The following is a 23731-nucleotide window of genomic DNA, read 5'->3' on the forward strand; positions in this document are numbered from 1 at the left end:
ATAAATATCAATTACCTACTCATGAACCCCCTGCTCGAGTTTTTTCATCAAGTATTTATATTGTTGAAAATTAATTTAGGTGAAAACTGTGCTTTATTAGTCCCCAAGGACACCGTCCGGGGAGACTTAAAGGTTTGGTCACGTCCGTGCGTGCGTGCGTGCGTGCGTGCGTCCGTCCGTCCGTCCGTCTGTTCACGCAGATATCACAAAGACGCCTGGAGCAATTTCATTCAAAATTGGTAAAAGGATAGTACCCTACCTCATACAGATGCACGTCGATTTGCTTCACAATGCGATCAAATTTGGCCGTGTTAGAGGACTGTTTAGTTTTCATCTCCATAGACTCCCATGTATAAGGCAGTCCATAGACTCCCATGTATAAGGCCAAGAAAAATAAACATTTAGTTTCTCATCTTATCCATATTGCAAAACGGATGCAGTGACACAGTTTTTAGTCCCCACAGATAAAGTCCAGGGGGCTTATCGATTGGGTCATGTCCGTCCGTGAGTCCATCCGTGAGTCCATCCGCTCACGCAGATATCTCAGACACTTTGACAAAATGTCACGTGACCTTGGTGACCTTTGACCTCGAATATACATATTTGTCCATAACTCAGTAACCACAAGTGCCAAACCTTTCATATATGGTATGATGAGACACCCTATGACGCCACATATTGTACCTCATTAATTATGCACATATCTAATTTTGAGCGAGCCAATAGAGCTGGAGGTCTGATTTTTGGTATAGGCCTATATGGATAACTTAGCAATACAATTTTTTAACAAAATGTCACGTGACCTTGTGACCTTTGACCTCAAATATACATATTTGTCCATAACTCAGTAACCACAAGTGCTACACCCTTCATATTTGGTATGATGGACACCTTATGACGCCACATATTGTTCCTCATTAATTATGTGTATATCTAATTTTGAGCGAGCCAATAGAGCTGGAGGTCTGATTTTTGGTATATAGGGATAAATTATCAATTCAATTTTTTGACAAAATATCACGTGACCTCAATGTCCTTTGACCTCAAATATACATATTTGTCCATAACTCAGTAACCACAAGTGCTACACCCTTCATGTTTGGTATGATAGGACACCTTATGACGCCACATATTGTACCTCATTAATCATGTGCATATCTAATTTTGAGCGAGCCAATAGAGCTAGAGGTCTGATTTTTGGTATGTGACCTCGGTGACCTTTGCCCGCAAATTTACATATTTGTAAATAACTCAGGAACCACAAGGCTACACCCTTCATATTTTGTATGAATGACATCTTATGACGCCACATATTGTACCTCATTAATCATGTGCATATCTAATTTTGAGTTAGCCAGTAGAGCTAGATGTATGATTTTTGGTATATAGGGATAGACTATAGGATAGAAATTTTTTGACAAAATGTTGTGTGACCTCGATAACCTTTTACCTAAAATACACGATTATGTCAATAAATAAGTAACCACGAGTGCTATGTCCTTTATATTTAGTAGGATGGGAGACCTTATGACAACACATGCTTTACCTCGTTAACTATGCCCATATCTAATTCTGGGCAAGCCAATAGAGCTGGAGGTCTGAATTTTGGCATATAGGGATTAATTAGCAATACATTTTTTTTTTCAAAATGTCATGTTACCTTGATGACCTTTGACCTTGATTATACATATATATGCATAACTCAGTAACCACAAGTTCTATACGCTACCATTTTGATAGGATATTAGACCTTAAGATGTCACATCTTGTACCTCATCTATTATGCACATATGTATTTCTTGGCTGGCCAATACAGCTAGAGGTCTGATCTTTTTCCCGATTTAGAATCATAACTTAGACATGCCACAGTACAATAAATTACCCACAATTCTTTTGATTTGTATCCATGAAGGTTACTTTTCTAAAACTTTTTCAGTTCTGCATGTTAGCATTAATGTTCAGCATCAGAATAATTGTTAAATAATATCCAGTAAAAGTACGTTTAGAAATTTCAGCAAAAGTTTCAAAATAACCATTAAACAACCATGGAAGTCATGTTCTGTAGGTACTACAAATGCCATACTTTTTAGGCAGCAAGTTATGACGCACTGAAGGGTCATTCTCTGACAAAACTTAGAATGCAAATTTCTTTTGTCATTTCCATTGGAAAAAAATCAATATCCTTTTGTTTCAAAAAACAGGTGCAACTGGTCTCCCTACTTACCATCACATTATTCTGTATGGCTGAAGACACAATCAGTGGAAAATTTTACAAAAATGCTATCTCCTCTCTCAATCTTGCATAATTTTCCAAATCATTTAAAATGAGAATTGAGAAGAATGGTGTTCTTAAAAGTACGTTTTCAGAATTTTTACAACTAGTCTATGAATTTGTCTACACATGGGAGACCTGTTGGACTTCTCTTGGGAATCTCTGAGGATACAAATCGCAATGAATTATGGGAAATTTACTGTACTGTGCATGCCTCCTGTTTCAAATTGGGAGCAATGACATAGACCTATGTGTGGATAGATCTGAACATATACACTCCAGTGTTACTTCTTAATGACTACATTTCCCTGCCCCATCAAGACTAATACCCCTATTACAAGTGGGGACTATGTCATTGTCAATGACTTTTTGCATATGTACCACAGTTTACTTGCATCGAAGCGCGCGCATACTACCGGTATTTGCACTGCAGTGCAATACCAAAAAACATTATGCCATTCCTTTATGTTAATGAGTATTTAACATTTTTGACCCAGAAATATTTTGGTTTGTAAATACAAAAATTGTCTTCTACAAGATTTCATTTCATTTTGGTTCTAAAGTAGTTATCGTAAAATGGATGATATTACCGATAAAAGAAAAAGAAAAAGAAAATTGCACATACTTATCGTAGTGTGAGGATGATGTTATTATCCGGGAGAGCAGTTTGTCGTCAGCGAAGCAAAAACATTCAAAACGGGCCGCCATCCTGGTGTTAACACTATGGGGGATAATAGAGTTTTGATTGAGCAGATGACTTGAGTCAAACGCGACTGTCTTTGTTTGATCTCTGACCTATTATAAAGTCTGCACTTATTTGCATTTCACCTTAGACGTCATAGACCTTAAGACACTGACGTTTTGACAAGTCGATTTTGACTTTGACACCTCGCTCATCACCTCGCATTTCCAGTGGCAAGTCAATCTTGGCTGATAGCCTTACAATATTCCGTAAAACGTGACAAGGTTTAACGTCTGCTCTCCCAAACCTGTTGGTTTGCATGTGACCGCTGACATATACAATTGATAAGCAATATTTCAATTTGCAAACGTCAAATGCGATAATGATAATACATTTACTCATTATTCACGTGCTGGAATACAAGTCAAGTTTGTTTTATCTTAGGTCTTTGTGGGTTCCAGGAATTCAATGATGAGTACTGCGAGTTCTTAACATGGATATATAGTAAGATTCTCTTAATTGATTTTTAGTCCCCACGGACACCGTCCGGGGGACTTATAGGTTTGGTCATGTCCGTGCGTGCGTGCGTGCGTGCGTCTGTGCGTCCGTCCGTTCACGCAGATATCTCAGAGATGCCTGAAGCCATTTCATTCAAACTTGGTACAAGGATTACTTCATATGTCATACAGATGCACGTTGATTTGTTTTGTGATACGATCCAATATGGCTGCCAGGCGGCCATTTTATTATGATTTTTTCATGTACAGAGCCATAATTCAGGCATGTTTCAACTGATTTCATTCAAAGCTGGTACAAGGACATTGACCAATATCATAGATATGCACGTCAATTCTTTTTGTGATACAATCCAATATGGCCGCCGTGCGGCCATTTTGTTACGATTTTTTCATGTACAGAGCCATAACTCAGGCATATCTCAACCGATTTTATTCAAAATTGGTACAAGGACATTGACCTATGTCATACATATGCACGTCAATTTGTTTTGTGATACGATCCAATATGGCCGCCAGGCGGCCATTTTATTACGATTTTTTCATGTACAGAGCCATTACTCAGGCATGTTTCTACAGATTTTATTCAAAGTTGGTACAAGGACATTGACCAATGTCATAGCTATGCACATCAATTTGTTTTGTGATATGATCCAATATGGCCGCCGTGCGGTCATTTTGTTATGATTTTTTCATGTACAGAGCATAACTCAGGCATATCTCAACCAATTTTATTCAAACTTGGTACAAGGACATCGACCAATATCATACATATGCACATTGACTTGTTTTGTGATACAATCCAATATGGCCGCCGTGTGGCCAGTTTATTACGTTTTTTCATGTCCAGAACCATAACTCAGACATGTATCAAGCAAATTTATTCAAAGTTGGTACAAGGAGATTGACCAATGTCATACATATGCATGTTAATTTGTTTTGTGATACGATCCAATATGGCTGCTGTGCAGCCATTTTGTTATGATTTTTTCATGTACCGTACAAAGCCATAACTCAGGCATATTTCAACCGATTTTAATCAAAGTTGGTACAAGGACATTGACCTGTGTCATACATATGCACATTGATTTTTTTTGTAATTCGATCCAATATGGCCACCATGTGGCCAGTTTATTACGATTTTTTCATGTCCTGAACTACAACTCAGACATGTATCAAGCAAATTTATTCAAAAGTATTTTTATCACAAACCTAATGAAGAGGACTCTATCCTCTCTGAGGACCTGTTATCAAAATACCCTTTAACAAGTGGGGACTGTGTCATCAACGATGACTTGTTATTCATGTGTTGATATACTATTGTTTACATAGGATTCGTCAGCCTGTATCATAAAGCTCTGTCCAACTCTTCCACTAGACATTTTGAATATATTGTATCGCGACTCTTTTCGTATGAAGTGGTCCTATTTTACATCAACTTTGATTATTTACTCTGATTGAAAAGGTAACACACCGTGCAGGACAGCCAAAAACGTGACTAAAGGATTCGGGATGTAGAGACAAGCTTACTGTAACGCGGAGTTGTGAGTAACGACCGACAATGTTGCATCTAATGAATAGATCGACACTAGTAAGACATTCATATAATATGGAAATCGCGTTGACTGTGGTTTATTAATATAATGTACATGTTTGCAGAATAAACAAATAATGGACAAACAAGCAAACAAATGGACAAACAAAAACAATCAATCAAACAAACACACATTTGTGCTTTATTATTGTTGGCCACAGTCCCTCAACTGAGTGTAGGTACTGTGTATTGGCATATGTTCACACAAAAGTGACCAGTCCCCCTTGCGGCATTGTTTCTACGAGGTCCAAGTTTTGTAATCTCTCTCAAGTTTATTGTTGACTACACATATCGGATGTGAAGCTCTTGGTCCGAAAACAAAGAAATGATAACGTGCTAATGCAAGAACTAGACCTTGAAAACACACGTGTGCTTGCATCATGGTCAACTTTCATATAAGCTTAAAGATGTATACATACATACATACATACATACATACATACATACATACATACATACATACATACATACATACATACATACATACATACATACATACATACATACATACATACATACATACATACATACATATACATACATACATACATACATACATACATACATACATACATACATACATACATACATACATACATACATACATACATACATACATACATACATACATACATACATACATACATACATACATACATACATACATACATACATACATACATACATACATACATACATACATACATACATACATACATACATACATCATACATACATACATACATACATACATACATACATACATACATACATACATACATACATACATACATACATACATACATACATACATACATACATACATACATACCCCCTCATACATTTTTCTATTGGGAAGACATACAATCTTGCTTTAAAGGGCGAAGTAATCTAGACCTTTCTTCTGTCAGTGTTGTGGTATAAAATTACGGTCACCTATATAACATTTATCATGATAAACACAAAACCACAAGAACATTACCACAAATTGATTTTGCTTAAATCTTTTGTTACTTCATTGGAATACAATAAACTTATCTGCATGTGCTACTAGCAGACTTTACAATAAAAATCTTGCAAGTGTATGTAAAATAGCATTCTCAAAACGCTAAAATGTACACTTTGGGTAAAACAAAACACACACATGAACATGACCCTCTAAACAGGAAGAATAATCAGATAACAATCGATACTGACAGAAAGTAAAATGTTTCTATGAGAATCGATCGCTGATCTGAATATCTAATATATGACGTACTGTAGAAGCATAATAAGAAGTTCAATTCCAGAAAGATAAAATAGTACATCTTCATCAAGGAGATGTAGATCTGAAATATATGACTATTGTAAACAGGTGACTGTTGGTCAAGTTTTCAAATTGAAATACCTAACCGCATTCTGAAGTCACGAGTAATACTACAAATATCGGTCAAAACCATACGTATTACCATGATTAAAAGTTACAATACAGTGAAAAATAGTATGCGAGATTTAGAAATGTCTTAACACGATAGATAGCAGTTCACAAAATCATTTAGAGCAGCAAAGAAAATACATGCAAGTCAAAAATTACAATATTCTGAAATAGAACATGTTGTTTGAAAGAATCGTTATATTGGGACAATTCTTAATACTTTGTTCAGTTGATTAAACTAATCATACAAAAACATCATCGTCTGAAAATATCTATATCTATAATAGAGTGACCAGAAATACCGTAAAAATTGGCATCACAGATACGATTAACGGCCGACAAATTAAATAGTACATAAAAAAAAACAAAAAAATATTCAATATTTCATACAGCAAAATTCAAGTATAAACAATGTTAAGCTGTAAAATATTGGGTACACGAATAAATAATAATAACACGATTGGAACTAATTTGTGACAATTGGATTTTCATAATATTTAAGTTTCTCAAAAGTTTTAGTTGCGAGATAGTTTAATGTTGCAAAGATATAAATTACTTATAAAAACAAGTGTGTAATGTAAAAAGAAAAGCAGATGAGATCACATTTGTAGATTAAATCAACACTATTTTACCATCCAATTATCCCAAAATAGTTCCAATCGTGTTTGTTAGTTCTTGAATCCATCAGTGAATTTTAATATTGAATGCGTATACTGTGTTTAAAACAATGAACATAGCTAGGTGTGCTACACAATATTGGCAAGCGTAGAAGGAAAACGTAAATTGAAATAAAACCCACAAAAATCAACAATCCAATAAAATGCCTTGATGTACACTCTTGTTAATGTATCTTTTAAACCGCGTTAAAACTGTGGAACTCAGAAATAGAGTCCATCACAAATACAAATAAGTTAAGTGTACTTTTGCCCTGAAGCGAATATAAAACCAACCTGACCAGCCTGACAGAAGAAATTGCAAGAGCGCTACCTATCATGGGCCATTTTACAAGCGTAAGAGTTTACAGTAATGTCAGTAAGTCTGTTGTACATCTCATAAAAAGGGGGAAAAAATTCAAAAAATTGAAAATAACTGCAAACGTCCTGAAGTACATTACCAGTTTCTTAATAAGTAACATTACAATCAATGGTTTCACAAATGTGCAACTTAGAACGGCGACATTTCTCACGACTACTTTGTCTACGGTGAAAGCTACTAAATGATCGAAGCATTAGCCTTCAGTCAAAACAACATCTGACGGATTGCCAGCAGAAGTCTGTAGATGTAGATGTAGATGTAGTCCTGAAATTTTATAAATGTGACGGAGTTATAAGAAATTGGAATAAAAAATTATCCTGACCAAGATGAATATCACAGTGTGTATATTGTGAAGATAAGATCTGATGAGTTTCTTTCTGGAATCGAAACAAATATGAGAAGATTTCACAGCGATGCTTTGATGAATGTTTACAGTGAATAAAACAGCCATTGCAATGCTGTACAGAATTATTGATTATATTCTCTAAAAATATGAAAATTTCAACGGATCATTTTGATTTCTACTTTATGAACTTAGATACACCGGAACGTGGAATGGTCAGGAAAATGTGAACATTTCTTTGAAAAATGAAAGTGTTTGAAATCTCTGTGTCACTTACAATGGCATCGATACAAACTGAATAATAATTTACAAAATGTTGACTTTGAAAACTATACAAAATGTTAAGCTATAGTTTCATTTAGGGGATTTTTAATTTTCTTACATGAAAAAAGAAATTCGAACCCAAATGTGACCCATAAATGTTAAGTACTTTTCAGAAAATAATTGGAACTCTAACAAGTTAATCGATTGCTTCTATACAAACTATGATACAATTTCTTTACATTTTCAACAAAATATAAACCAAAATGTCAATCAATGACTTTAATTCTAACATTTCTGAATTCTGTACATCAAGATAAGATATTCTTACCCAAACTTTGCTAGGAAAATGTGAACATTTTCTGAGAAAAAATAAGTAATTTACATTGTTAATGTCAAACAATTACAGCAAAACAAATTAGATTACAGTTTCTTCAAATTTTACAAAATTATTCACTCTTAAAAATGCACAACTTCATCCAAGGGCTTCAATTTCACTTTGAGTTATTTCCTGACATCATAACGAGAAATTCTAACCCAAACTTTGTTGAACATTATCGAATTTCGATGAGGAATGAGGAAAATTGTGTCATTTTGGTGATGATGTGTTTGTAGGTTTGCAGTTTTAGCTGCAGTATTTGCATTACTGTCTTCTCAGATTTTTTCTTGTAAATGACCTTGACAGTGCCATTGTCATCTGAATAAACTATTCTGCCGTCTGTTAACACTGCAATGTAGTAAGGGATTCCATCTACAGTTACGGTTTCCTGGTATTCACCCTGTCTATCAAATTTCACTATCTTCCAATTATCTGCCACATAAATATTGTCTGCATTGTCAACTGTAACTCCCCATGGGTAATCTAAGTGATCACTTCCAAAATTATTCAATATTTCAAGATTACTGTCCAAAACATAGATACAGTTTTCATCACCCTGACATGACACGATGAGTTGATTTTTTGCTATTCATGGTCAAAGAGAAGGGCTGACTGAGGTCTCGACTTGAAATAATATCCCCATTTCCATTTAATTTGATTACACATTGTGCATTATAGTCTGCTATGAAAACATTTCTGTCTTTGTCAACAAATACACCAGTGGGATGTTCCAGTTTACCCATTGCTATTTCTTTTTTCACTCTACTCTTTGCATCACTCACTACAATGCATTTGTTGTCTACATCAGCTGTGTAATAGTCACCATTGTCTGCCATTGCTGTGTCTTGTGGTGTAAATATCTTTGGTAAGCCATGAACTGTGACAGATGTTAGAATCTGTGCAGTGTCTGCTGTTACTGTCTTCACACTGCCAGGCTGGTCATCAGGTCCATGGTCACAGACAACTACATGTTCATTCTGGTTTATTGTCAAAGCCCTTGGCGCAAAGACTGATAATCCCTTGCCATCGCTTGACAATAAAACCATAGCAGTGTTGTACAGTGGTTTACCTGTAACACAAAAAATCCCAAATTAGCTGAATGGTCAACAGTTCATTAAAACGTGGTTTTTTGACATGAAAGTAACGATTTCTTAGAATATAGTGTTCTGTAGGTCATTTCTCCCACCTATGACCTGAGTTTAATCAGTCCCGAATATTCTTAAGACTATTTACGGTCATTCGCCTCCATGTCCTTGAATTAAATTAGTCGTGTTTACTAAAAGTAAAGATATTTTTAGAAAAGCAATAAAAGTTACACGTTGTTCTTGTCACACGTTAGATGATACTTATTTTAAACTCACTTTTTCACAATAAATTTCACTTTTAGACCCCACAAATTATATATTTTCTGTTAGCCCTATATCTCAACATTATGAAAAATATGTTTATTTTACGAAATCACAGTGTTTGTGACCATTTCTCTCAAAAATATGCGTTTTTGAGTTTTTTTTACCCCCAAAAAATTAGGTGTTACAGGTCTATGGCGACTTGAGATCTTTTAACAGAAATCAACAATGGAGTAGTCTGGGGAAAAAACGGTGTCCCAGATTTTCGGTAAAATTGATAGAACAAGAGAAATTCTTGCTGAAGTGAATGAAACCCGGTAATTTATTCAAAAACCCAGAGTTGTTACTTTCACACCTTATTGTGCTGAAACAAAAGGGAATAGAAAAAATCTGGGACACGGTTTTTCCCCAGACTACTCTATTGTTGATTTCTGTTAAAATATCTCAAGTCGCCATAGTCCTGTAACACCTATTTTTTTTAGGTAAAAAAACTCAAAAACGCATATTTTTGAGACAAATGGTCACAAACACTGTGATTTCGGAAAATAAACATATTTTTCATAATGTTGAGATATAGGGCTAACAGAAAATATATAATTTGTGGGGTCTAAAAGTGAAATTTATTGAGAAAAAGTGAGTTTAAAATAAGTATCATCTAACGTGTTTCTCTACCTTAAGTATAAATAAGGGGCGGTACAGATGTTTAGGGACTGTTCGGGATCACGTCACAGAGTTTACTGAAAGACCTTTACTCCCATGTTGGATTTATTCTGTGAGCTTTGCGCGGAGAAACCTCAAGCCTGCAAGCCAATGGACTTCTCAATCATAAGACTGTCTGACTCAACTCTGGAGCGTTGTGTCGTCCCAGCTGAGACAAGTAGCCTGTAAACATAACACTTTGTATTTATTACACAACTTTGTTGTAAATTTTTTGTAAATTGTACTCAAAAAATCACGGACCAGAGAGATTTTCTGACGTAAAGGAAATAAGGGGCTCGTCCAGGAGAGAGCACTCGACACTATCTAGCCAGCTTTTGCCAAATTACTGTACATTTTGAAGTCAGCAAGTTTTCATTGTGGCAGAATTAAAGCCATACGAATTTATGGAGGACCATGATCAGAACACATTTGCTTCTCTCAGAAAGGATAACCTAATTAAATTGGCCAATTTCCTCAAGGTAGAAGTTCAGGTCTTAAGCACAGGAAGGAAATTCGGTACAATATTTTGAAACATTAATTAATTTGGCAAATTTGAGAAAGAGCTTTAAAAGAACATGTGTCTGAGTCTGCCTTTGAACTCTACAAAGTACTTACTGATCAACGACTTTATTTGACCTAGTAACAGTAACTGGAGTTTGCTATACATACTTGTGCCAAAAACTAGTGCAAAGCTACCTCATGTATGTGTACTGACTACAGTAAAATGAAGTCTCACAAAGACAAACACTTTCCCTGTCCTTAGGATTGATGACTTTATCGATCGAGTCCGAAAAGGCAAGTATGTGACAAAATTTGATCTACTAAAGGGATTTTTGCAAGTCCTCTGACTGATCGTGCTCGTGAAATATATTCGCCTTTGTTACAATAGGCAGATTGTTCCAGTACAAGGTAATACCATTTAGAATGAAGAATTCGCCCAAAACTTTTCAACGAATGATAAACAACCTCACATCCGGATTAAAAGGACGTAAAGCTTACATCGATGACGCTGTCCTTCACAACGACACGTGAGAGGAACACATCAAAGTCACGCGGAAATTGTTTTAGAGCACTGAGCAAAGCAATGTAGACCTAACGTCGCCTAATATGAGTTTTGTTGGGCAAGGGTGACCTACCTTGGAAAAATTGTAGGAGAGGATGAGGTAAAACCTGTCAATGCAAAATCAGTGCCGATACTAGTTTTCCAATATAAAATTGCAAGAGACAACTGATACGCTTTCTCTTTATGGTGGGCTACAAAAGGAAATTTTGTCAAAGTTTCTCCACCATTACTGACCTTTAGAATAACTTACTTTAAAAAGTTATAAAGTTTATTTGCTCAGAACAATGACAACAGGCATTTGATAGACTTAAAGCCATACTTAAAAGTGCTCAAGTCTTGTTTGCACCAAATTTCAATTGGCATTCAAATTAGCTGTAGATGTTAGAGATATGGGTGCTGGTGCTGTTTTATTGCAACAGGATATCCGTAGGAAAGATCATCCTGTCTTCTTTTTTCAACTCAAGTTTAAAATATAGCAGAACAAGTACTCTACAATCTAAAAAGTGTTTGTCTTTGATAGTAGCTTTACATCATTTTAGGCTAATGTTACTTCTTCAATCAGAATATAGTGGTTTATGTTGATCACATCACTGTTGATTATCTGCAGAAATGAAAAGGCAAACATAACAGATGTTTATGATCAACTTTAATGTTGCAGGAGTTAAACCTTGACATCAGACATTTCAAGGGCAGAGACAATTGGATTACAGCGTGCTGTCTCCTTCGTATTTAGAGTCAGTTGTTGTTCACACTTTGAATACCACTTGTGTTCAAAGAGACACTTATCTTTGAACACAAGAAATATATTGAAATATATTAAAATATATACAAAGATTATCAGCATTTACATATTGTATAGAACAAACCGATTTGCTTTGTGGTTACGATTAAATAAACTGTTTGACTCAACTCACCAGATACCAAGGAAATGTCAATGTATTTATGATAAACTGAAAACCAATGGGATTGTAACAGCAAGAGGCGTCATGACCCCATTACCGGTAATTTTTGTGCCAAATTCTCTTTGATACATCTCGATAGTATGTTTTTAGTTTTTCCACAGTGAAGGAATAAAGCGAGGTACACATGTTCTAACTGCTCAAATATATAAACTGTATCATGTATCTCCATACCTCTTTGGACCTGCCTCAACTGATGATAGACTTCCTTCTGTTCTTCAGGAATGTCACCGTCATCAACGACTGCCTGGATACGCTCCTTTAGATTCTTATAATTTGAAGTCAAACTCTCTTTAGCAGTCGTTTTCCTTGACCTTTCCCTTATCAAATTTCTGAATCGCTCTATTATGTTGTTTGTCCCTTTGGTAGGAATGGCATAGTCATGAACGATGTTCGTTACATAACCAACGAGTACATCGCCCTCTATCACCAGCGTTTGGTGAGGCTTGCCAGACTTTCTTGGACATAGAGGCGGGAACTTCTGGAAAGCCATCATCAATTCTTGTTTTGTTGCTAAGGCAATTTCTTCTTCATCGATTATGGCCCTAGTATCTTTGACGAACTCTACCTGATCAAAAACCAATCCGTGATTGGTATTAAGTTGTAATTCTGTCTTTATTTGAATCCAGTCATTCGCAACTTCATGAATTTCAGATGTTCTACCTTTCTCTTGTTTCTCTTACATTCCTCTTAGAATATCTCTGTCTCTAGCTTTTTCTCTTGTCCTGGCCCGCTCTATGGTGACAGCGGCCTTTTTCTCAGAATATCGGATTTGATTTTCTCATTTATCTCTTTGATGGATTCAATAGACAGTTGGTGTATGTGTTCACCTGAATACAGAAATAAATGATAATAGTAAATTATAGCCAATTTAATGACAACATTAAAACCATGTTGTTTAATGATGAACCCCTTAAAATGCCAAGTTCAACAGGAGGATTGTAATGTCATAGTCATATATTTTGACATTACCCAACTACTGGTCTTTTTGTAATATCAGAGATGAGTCTTTGCACTAGAACAGGGGTAAGATCCTACAATGAACAATAAGAATCGACGACAAATTTATTATAGATAATTTTTAATTGATCACCATTAATAATCTTAACTCGTTGCCATAAATCGTATTGAGTTTGGTCTATAGTGCATTTTCAATGCCAAAAGAAATTGAGGCACATCATCTCGGTCAATATTTAAGAGGTAGATCGATTAATTCAGAATATTTCCTTTGAAGTTTTCTATAATATGAAAAAAATATTCTATAACAATATTTATTATAAAATATATAAAAAATTATAATATTTCTATCGACGCATCTGCACATAATGCAATACATAATCTATAAAATACGAACTAGAACATTTTAACATAAACGCTCATCCACATATCTAATTCTCAGACAACATTTCAAAATGCCTCATGCACAAAGGTGGAGAAAGAAAGTGACCCGTCTCTCGAGTACAGCCTTCAAGTACAACAGGGATGTTTTACTCGTTTGACAACCAAGCCATACGAATCCATACTGTTGAAATACCTTCGATATCTGCCAATTCCTCCTTACATAGCAGATACTCTTCATAGTCTATCGATGCTCCTAGGGACAGGTAGAGAGCTCCGATTTCATCCAGCAGACTCTCAGAGAGGAATGTACTCTTCACCATCCTGTGAAGACTTCTACTTGAATAGTCACCCATCAAAGACTCCAGGGCTTCCGATGACTGGCAATCCATGATATAGGAATGCTTCCTTTACGTGTATCATGTAACGCCATATGTTTATGGCGTTGGTCTAGTTGTTTCCCAACCAGTACAGTGTTTTCTTTTGTTTGTTTGTTGGAGTAGAAGGCAGTAGTAACTTCCCTCACAGTTTTCCCTTCCTGCGGAATAACACCGTCTGGTCTAACTTTTATTTCTATCTGGCCTGAAACGACAAACAAGAGATATCTCGAACTTATCTTTCACGCACTCATTTATTTAATAGGTACTTACAGCTACTGCCTGTATCAAAATGAAATATATCGAATTAAAACAACGTGGGCAATTCAGCCATTCAGTTTAAAGGGCTTCTACACTGAAAGTAATGATAAAACATTGTCGAACTACCAATCATTTGTTTTTCTCACTAATAGATTTAATACAGTCAAGAGATCCGTCCTACCTTGTTTTTATTGGATGAAATTTCTTCATTAAATTTGGCACTTTGAATTCACATATATGATTATCTGAAAGTCGACATATTCATTAAGTTGTGTTCAGTGTATTCCATTGTCTCAATAGGACTGTTTCTTGTTGTTTAGTTATATTTCAAATGACACTAGCATAATGTTATTTACTTACATGGTAAGCGCCTTCTCTTGTTTTTCTTTAACCAAAGGCGGTGAAAAGGAGAATCTCTTGACCGTCTTTTCTTGACATCTTGTTTGCCTGTTGAAAATATTCCATGTTTATGACAGAAACATAGACTCAACCATTGAAATATGTCAGTCAGAATTGCTGTAAATCACAGAGTTTGACTTTCTAGGAGATAGTTCGCTTGTGTTACTAAACTTGCAAGATCTGAACAGGATCTGACTAGAAAGGTTCCTTGTTGAAATTGTCTCTGCAGTTAACTTATGCATTTTAAGAAACAACCGATGTGATCAGAGAATTCACCAAATCAGAGAGTAGACTGCGATTATAATTGATATTGGAAAAAAACAATTAACAAGAAATTTCTATTCATGAACGTAAATATAGGTATGACTTTATTTCATTGCATTTAATGTAATCTGAATGATTATGTTACTCTACACAATATATTATGTTGCATGTATATCGTTATTCTTCGATGGTACCCAGATGATTGGCACATGTTTGCACTGGCAAAACTCCCCCTTTGTAGCGCCAATATGTACTTGTCCGAGGATGTTTTTCTCAGTAATGAAATATTAATCTACCACAAAGATACCATTGGATTACACTTCAGCCTCGTATATTCATCACGATCGCTGTGAAGTAGATTGCATCCTACAAAGTCACTCACTCCGTTATGTACAGAACACGATAATATTATATGACCATGTCAAGTTATAGGCGTTTGCCCTCTAAGAACAATATTACGTCGGAAAACAGATCATCAGTGCTTAACAATCAGTGACAAATTGCGTCCACCCCTTCTGATGTCGTGATTGTTGATATATCGTATTCTAAAACACTTGTTTTGACATTTTCGATTTGAAATGTCGATGATCTAAGTCGTCTTAGACTTAGGTCATCGACATTTCAAATGGAAAATGTCAAAACAAGTGTCTTAAAATACGATATATTAAGAATCACGACATCAGAAGGGGTGGACGCAATTTGTCACGGATTGTTAACAGTGACTAAAGAAGAAATGTATTGAAAGCTGATTTTCAGCAAAAAAACTTTACACCCTCGAGACTTTCAACAAATTTGAATGAAAAAATAGACTGAAAGAAGTGTGAATAATGCGCACATTTACATATTATGTATACAAACTTTAAAGTTGAAATAATCCGATTTTCTGCAGGCGTTCCATGATTTACGAAAAAGCATTCAGCATAGCATATTTACCGGTATTATATTCTGTGTCTTTCCTTCCTTTCTTTACGTCATGATCATGCTTGATTGTTTTTTATTTTTAAGTGCAGACGAATTGTATCCCTCATTGTTTGCACCATTTGAAGAAGTCCAAATTTCACCTGTGAAAATAGTGCATCTTTTAGTTTTGGTTTGAAGTCTATGTATGGCAGACTGAAACACAAATACTCTCTCTCTCTCTCTCTCTCTCTCTCTCTCCTCTCTCTCTCTCTCTCTCTCTCTCTCTCTCTCTCTCTCTCTCTCCTCTCTCCCTCCCTCCCTCCCTCCCTCCCTCCCTCCTTCTCTCTCTCTCTCTCTCTCTCTCTCTCTCTCTCTCTCTCTCTCTCTCTCTCTCTCTCTCTCTCTCTCTCTCTCTCTCTCTCTCTCTCTCTCTCTCTCTCTCTCTCTCTCTCTCTCTCTCTCTCTCACTCACTCACCTTGCCGTCGTTTTCGTCCAGTACTTGCTTTTATATTACCGGATGATACGCCATCATTTTTTCCATCGCCTGTGTGCCTTCTTTCTTTTCCTGTACAATAAAATGAATTACATATACTGCTATCCGGTACTTATGCTAACAAAAGAATAGTCGTCATTCGTTCATGAAGATACTAGGCTCAGATATTATCCTATGAGATTTGAACAATGTCATTATCGTGAAGGTACAAAAGTAACGGAAGTTAGCAAGTAATGCTAACAGCAAAACGTTATGACTGTGTTGTTTGCACAATTAAAACATTTTCTCTTTAAGAAAGATATGCATCTTAAATATCTTTACACTGAAGCAATTATTTATGATGCTTGATAAACAGCAGGAAAATTTTAAAACAGAAAAGTTAAAGTTATAATGTCGTTCGAAATGACTATTTTGTAGACAGCATTACAATTTGGGGCATACCTGTGTATAGTTTATCCTCTATCATTTCTTCTTTGGTTCTTCCGTCAGTCGTGCTTGACTTCTGGTCATCAACTTGACTCTCTTCGCCTTGCACTTGGGAGAGACGTGAAACTTAGTTTAACTTACTTTAAAATGAAATAACAGGCACAACAGCCCGTAAAATATGCATGTCTATTATATATATGCATGTTAATTATATATATATAATAATAATCTCACATTCCTTTTCTTGATTGCCAGACGTACTAGGCATACTTTCTGTATTGCCTGCTGTTTCTGTTACGTGTTCTACCGTTGACGACTCAAGATCTGCTCGGACGAGAATATATTCACATCAACGTGATTGTGACTCTCATTCTATACTCTCATTGTCTGTAATTCTCTTTTAACGTCGCATTTCCTGCATTTCCAAATATCTTTGAATGTACAATCATTCGATAAGTCTTTCTTTCTACATGTATTTTTTTCCGTCCCTCTCCCTTGCCTGTAATATTTTATCCAATTTAAAAATGTAGAAACATATATGCACGCTCATATCACACAAGCTTATTTATTTACTCATGCACTCAAAAGGCTGTGTCCTATATGCGTACCTTTTTGCTCAACAGTAATCTTTTCTTCCCTCATGGTTTCATTCTTTTCAGTGGAGGCGTCTTGCATGTCGGTGGTTAAAGTTTTAATGAAAGCTTCATTAGCAACTTTTAGATCTCCTGCAACCTGTTCTATGATATGCTGTCTTATCTTTGTCGCACGTTGCAATGCCGTTTGATTTTTCCTTTTGACGGACGTTATTCGTTTGGCAATCTCTGCCGGATCTCTGTCCATTTCTATGGCACATTCTTGTGCTTCGATGATACCAAAGTGTTTATTTACTATCTCCTGACTGTGGGATCTTCGAGGATAGACAATGGGTATCGCTGCGCACATAGCTGCAAGAGTGAGATTTGCATAACTCGTTGATGAAGGCGGAATTAGCACAAGATGAGAAGAGAACAGTTCGCGATTAAATTCTTCAGTAGTTGTCACGTACGTAGGCGTGATCTTCAATGCAGGGCTTCTCTGCAGCTTTTCCACGATTTCTTCCTCTTTACTTGGTGGTATTCCTATAATTTTCCATGCCGGTGGCGTTTCGTCAAACTGGTCGAGATTTTCAGCGACTGTGTTAATGGCACTAATGATGACATCGAGTTTCTTTGGATCTTCAAATTCGTATTCTTGGACGATGGATAAAATTTGGAATGCTTCGTGTTCAAGAATTGGTAGCTTTTCTGATCTTGAGGATGATAAATACTCCTCAAACACCGTTGGAGAAAGCAGCTCTTGCTTTGAGTCACGATAAAGTCCCCTATACCTTGTGTAAACTCCTTCTCGGACTGAAAATGAACACTTTGCATTCTTAAATTCATCTGACATGATTCGCTTTCGAAATTCCACTTCCTCCTTACTACAGCCGACAATCAAAGGCGTTATGTCATCTTTATCAAGAGGTTGATCAGATAACAGGATGCCTTGGAAACACCTTACACGTGATTTGAAAGGCAGCTTCTGAGGTGAACGGACTGAAGCCAAACACGAATTTGACATTTGCTAATTCTTCTAGCTTTGGATAGTGTACGTTATGGTACATCAACCAATCACGATGCGGCTCTCGAAATTTAAATGCGCCTGTTTTGTTGGAAGATGAAGTGTTACGCCAAGTTCCTCGGCTTCGCGTTCCTCTTCTTCTGTTGCTTGTAGAGCTGTACAATGGACAGATATTCCCATGTCTTGTAGTAGTCTGATTACCAGATGAAGACCATCGGAGACTCCTCCATGAATTGGTGGGCCCCATCGATCACATACGATCAATGCCTTGTTTACCATACTCCTTTGAGTAAAACAAGTATATTTGAAAATTGGTAGGTATTCATAAACACCGTTGTGTGTATATACTTACACGTCATTTTTGCTTGTTATTAATTAAACACCTTTGCCTAGTGGCTCAAAAGTATCAGACCCGTGGACACGTTGTACACTATTCACGATAGAGTCATTATCTGAATGACGAAAATAATCATATTTGTAATGCAATTTGTCACCCTAAGGCAGTCTTTTTTATGGGCCTTAAACTTTGATACCTTACAGCGAGATAATTAAGGTGGGTCAAATTACATATACCCCTCTCGAATATTGTGTGATCCTAAAGGCATGTGATGTCACATTTTCTGTTTCTAAAAACTTTACACTTTAAAGGCTAAAGCTTTCTGGGGTCAGTAGGGTACGACGCATCATCAGGAAAGTAAGGTTTTATGCATGTGTCATGTTATAGCGTCTGTCAAATTTGTATATCCATGGAGATTTTTGAGTCAGTTGTACATTGGTAATATCGGAAAAAGCTAATGGATATACTGATCACGTCAAATGGAAATGGCGCCCTTATTAATTTACAGAAAGGCCAGAATATATATTTGTTTCAAAGAATCGATAACACCTTGCGTACATCTGGTCTGGTCTCTTGCCCCATTTCTACCACTGGCTGCGCTGCTCACGAAAATAGATTTAGGTATCGGCTAAGGTAACATTCCTGTCATTGGTCAATTACATTTATTTCCAGAGTGCAGCAATCTTCGAACTTAGACTTTGTTTGCCCATTGAGGAATTTTACCTCCATGGTGTGCCCGACCAAGTATGTTTTTTCGATATTGAATGGAAAACGGAAATTTTATGGAATAACGGCCTCTATGCTAATGTCAGTTCGCCTACCGAGGTTACAGTACGGAAACTGCACTAGCTCGAGTGCACAACGATGTGTTTGGTCGCTTTGATGAGAGTTGTGATGTCATTCTAATTCTTCTTGATCTTCCTGCAGCCCTAAATACCATCGACCATGATATCTCTATACACAGACTACGTGGGCTTAAAATTGATGGTACTGTACTCAATTGGATTACCTCATATAGTTATATTTTAGCGACAGAACAATGACAGCATGTGTTTGGTCGAAGATGTCGGATGCTCAGTTGCTTGCTTCTAGTGTTCTACAGAGTTCAGTCCTTAGCCCTGTGCTTTTCAGTCTGTATATTGCACCCATTGGGGACACCATAACAACGCATGGTTTAGATGCTATGTTTTACGCTTATGATTCCCAGCTTTATGTCACTTGTTCTCGTGTCCCGTGACTCGGCACCCATTAACAAATTGAGAACTGAAAATGTGATCCGACATTGGATATGCAACAACATGTTTGTCCCTTCATAGCAGCAAAAAACGGAAGTGAAACGTTTTTCCTCAAAGTTTAGTGTCGTTCACGTCCCTGTGATATACAAGTTGGCAGTGTCAGCGTTCCTTCACCACGTATGTTTTGTTGTTTGTAACCCTGGTGTCGCCTAGATACGTTAAGCAGCTATGTCTGCTCATGTCGCAGGTTTGTCTAAATCAGCTCCGTTTACTCTTCGGAGAAATCGTAAAATATGCAAACTTCTTGAGCAAAGGACGACTGAAAAATTAGTTTATGCTTCGTAACATCAAGAATGGATTACTGTAACAACTTGTTTTCGGCTTACCCTTTGGTCAATTAAAAACCTACAGTTGATTCAAAACTCTGCCGCACGTTTGATATCAAAAACCAAGAAATCAGATTATATTCAGCCAGTCCTGAGTAACTTGCATTGCTTACTGCTCGCAGTCGAATCGAGTGAAATGTATAAATTTCAAGGTTGAAGCAATAATGTTGTTTAAAGAGGTCTTCTTCATTCGCACTCATGGTCATACCCTTCGACGCGACCCCATTCTGAAAGTGTCAAGGTTGAAACAATACTGCACCATGTTGTTTAAAGAGCTCTTATTCATTCGCACTCCTGGTCATACCCTTCGATCCCTTCTGTAGGTGCACTCACGTCTGCACCAGCCAATGGACAATACGTCGCTTTATGGTTGCATATCTTTCTCTTCTTGCGCCCAACGGCTATGGAATAGTCTTGCGCAGAAAATCCGGTGACTTGACAATTGTATTACATTTAACGATGACGAGTTGTATAATGCATAGCACCTACATAGTAGTAAGGTCATGAGAATATATTCTACAATCAACTTGACCCTACCATAATAATAAGCCATGCAAGATATTGACTTCACTCATCGAAAACTTAAAACAAACTGCAAATTACTTTACTGTGACCTCTACAAATCAAGATAGCTGCACAATGAAATAATTGAATTCGTGGGGAGTACCTGTTCGAATTACATTGCACATTACAGGGCACTAGTGTCACCTCAAATATTATATGTATACATATAATAATAATAATAATAATAATAATAATAATAATAATAATAATAATAATAATATTATTATTATTATTATATTATTATTATTATTATTATTATTATTATTAATATTAAAGTTTATTTCAGACAATGTGTCCATATCAGCATTACACATTACACAAACAATTTTTGAAAAAATAAATGAAATGATCAGAAACAAAGGAAACACACAGAAAAAAAACAGAGAGAATGAGAAACACACACACACACACACACACACACACACACACACACACACACACACACACACACACACATATATATATATATATATATATATATATATATATATATATATATATATATATATATATATATATATATATATATATATATATATTTATTGCCCAGCAAAATTGTTTAAGTGTTTAGGTGTTTCTCGGTTTTATAGTATTTTTAGACCTACAGCGCTGTAAGAGGGCTTTTAACAAACACACTGTTCCTTGTGGAAATTGTTGTCTGTTGTGAGAAATTTGGGGCCACATTTCGCGGTATAGAGTGCATAGCCTTGCTAGGTTTCTCTACTGGGCGTCCGCTTGCTGGTCCTTGGAGCTTACCTTTTCTCTTCTTTGCCGTGGTACTGCCTCGTCTGCAGCCATTACCACTTAGGCGTTCAACAGATACACTTCTCCTGCCGTTAGAAGTACTTGATCTTACGTCAGAGCTTGCCATATCCGCTCTTGGTCTGAGAAAATCAAGGTCAAAGACGACTCAGGCCTACTCGTATGACGTGACTCTAAATAAGGATAACCTAGAATGGTGGCTGGTAAAAACAAACTTTAACAGTCTCAGAGCTTAAGAACTCCGAACACACAAAGAATTCTAACAGAGGCGGGACCTTGTTGTCAAGTGTCATGCACGCAAGTACCGGGCGGGCTGTACTGTGAATATTTAGGGGCGGCCGAGGGGTATGAGGGACTGAATAAACATTCTAATAGGATTTGATGTGAGAGGAGGGCCAAAGGGTTGAGTTATTTTCATGACAATAATACTTAATGAATACAGAAAGACTATCGATAAATGTTATGGAATCCTAAAAGCGAAACAGAACCCTAGGTGAATAATAAACTCCCTTCTAGATCTACCAGTGTACAAATAGCGAAATGTGTCGTAATCAGGTGCAGCCAACGAACAATCACTTTTAAAGGGTCCTCACTGTGATAAGATATATTGTGCACGATAAGCAGTGTGAACTGACTAATTTTAAGTCAAGAAGGTAGTTAATTAGCTGTTCATGATTTGCCCTCCCACTAAAAAATTTTCGACCTACCCCCCCCCCGCACTCAAACTTCATTTTTACCTACTCCCCACTTATTTTTGCCTGTTTCCCCTCCCTACTATGAATTTTGGAAGCTCCCCTGCCCTCTGGCGAAGAAAACGTGCCGATTTCCCCTGCCCTCGAAAAAATTCCCCTTAAAATTCTGTCATTCCTTTTCCCTGAAGGCACGAAAAAGTACTTGCCCTGTGTCCATATCCCCGGAAACGCCATGGCCCAACTTCCCCTGTCCCCATTTTAAAAGTAGCTTCCCTCTCCTCGTTTTTCGCCAAGTCCTGTTCTTAGGACAATCAACCAATATCTGCCCTGCCCTACAAAAACAAACACTAAAATTTGCTTCCCTGCCACTTAAAAACATGTCGCCTGCCCGAGCAAATTTAAAATTTCCCCTGCCCTCCAAAATTGGCCCTGGAACAGCTTTTTCGATGAATAGCTCCGTTGGCTGCGCCTGCGTAATGTTCTATGACGCATTGTATCGGCAACATAAAAGCTAAGACGAACCGGGGACAACAAGACCCAGTAAGTCAGCAAGAGGTAGTCAAATTTTGACACTCACGCCGCACCCTCCCTTCTAATCAAGTGGCAAAGTAAGACTCTTCATGTTCACAGCAAAATGTACAAGAACCTTTGCCATATATGGGACATGCTAACGTTTCTATTGCTTGTATTCACAGTTCCTCTTGAACATGTGTGCACTATGAAAATATCTTTCTTGACGCAACGAGCATTAAACGAAAACTATTTACGATAGAGGCGTTCGTCGCTCTTGCTGACAACGCACCTTCTTCTGAACCAAACTTGTGGAATTTAAAGAACGTATCTACACCGTGAGCGGGGTCTCGGTGTCACCGGCTTATCTGGGGTCGCCGTGTTTGCCGCGTTTTATTGATTATCTGACCTACAGCGCAGATCGTCTCGGCCAGATTTAGACACGAGATATGAAACCGTGAATGTAATGGCCAAGACCATTAATTCATTTTCGCGATGGTTTCAATTATCTGAAAGCGGTATCGAATATAAGCATGGTCACCCATTCATTCAGTATCTTTAACCCTTTCAGGCCTAAACCCCTATATATAGGGGTAGCTCTGGTAAGTTACCAGAAGGTCAGGCC

The 23731-nt window shown here is 36.8% G+C and overlaps 1 protein-coding gene across 1 annotated transcript; it reads right to left on the bottom strand.

Annotated features, from left to right (window-relative positions):
• Positions 1-16167: 16167 nt before the first annotated feature.
• Positions 16168-18449, bottom strand: LOC139129040 (uncharacterized). The gene is made up of 4 exons (XM_070694712.1): positions 17630-18449; positions 17037-17129; positions 16578-16667; positions 16168-16262 (listed from the first exon to the last, which is right to left on the bottom strand). The coding sequence occupies exons 1-4, from the start codon at positions 18447-18449 to the stop codon at positions 16168-16170; spliced, it is 1098 nt and encodes a 365-aa protein (XP_070550813.1).
• Positions 18450-23731: the final 5282 nt, after the last annotated feature.

Source organism: Ptychodera flava, unplaced genomic scaffold, assembly GCF_041260155.1.
Source record: "Ptychodera flava strain L36383 unplaced genomic scaffold, AS_Pfla_20210202 Scaffold_86__1_contigs__length_474469_pilon, whole genome shotgun sequence".
In the NCBI taxonomy this organism is placed as follows: domain Eukaryota; kingdom Metazoa; phylum Hemichordata; class Enteropneusta; family Ptychoderidae; genus Ptychodera; species Ptychodera flava.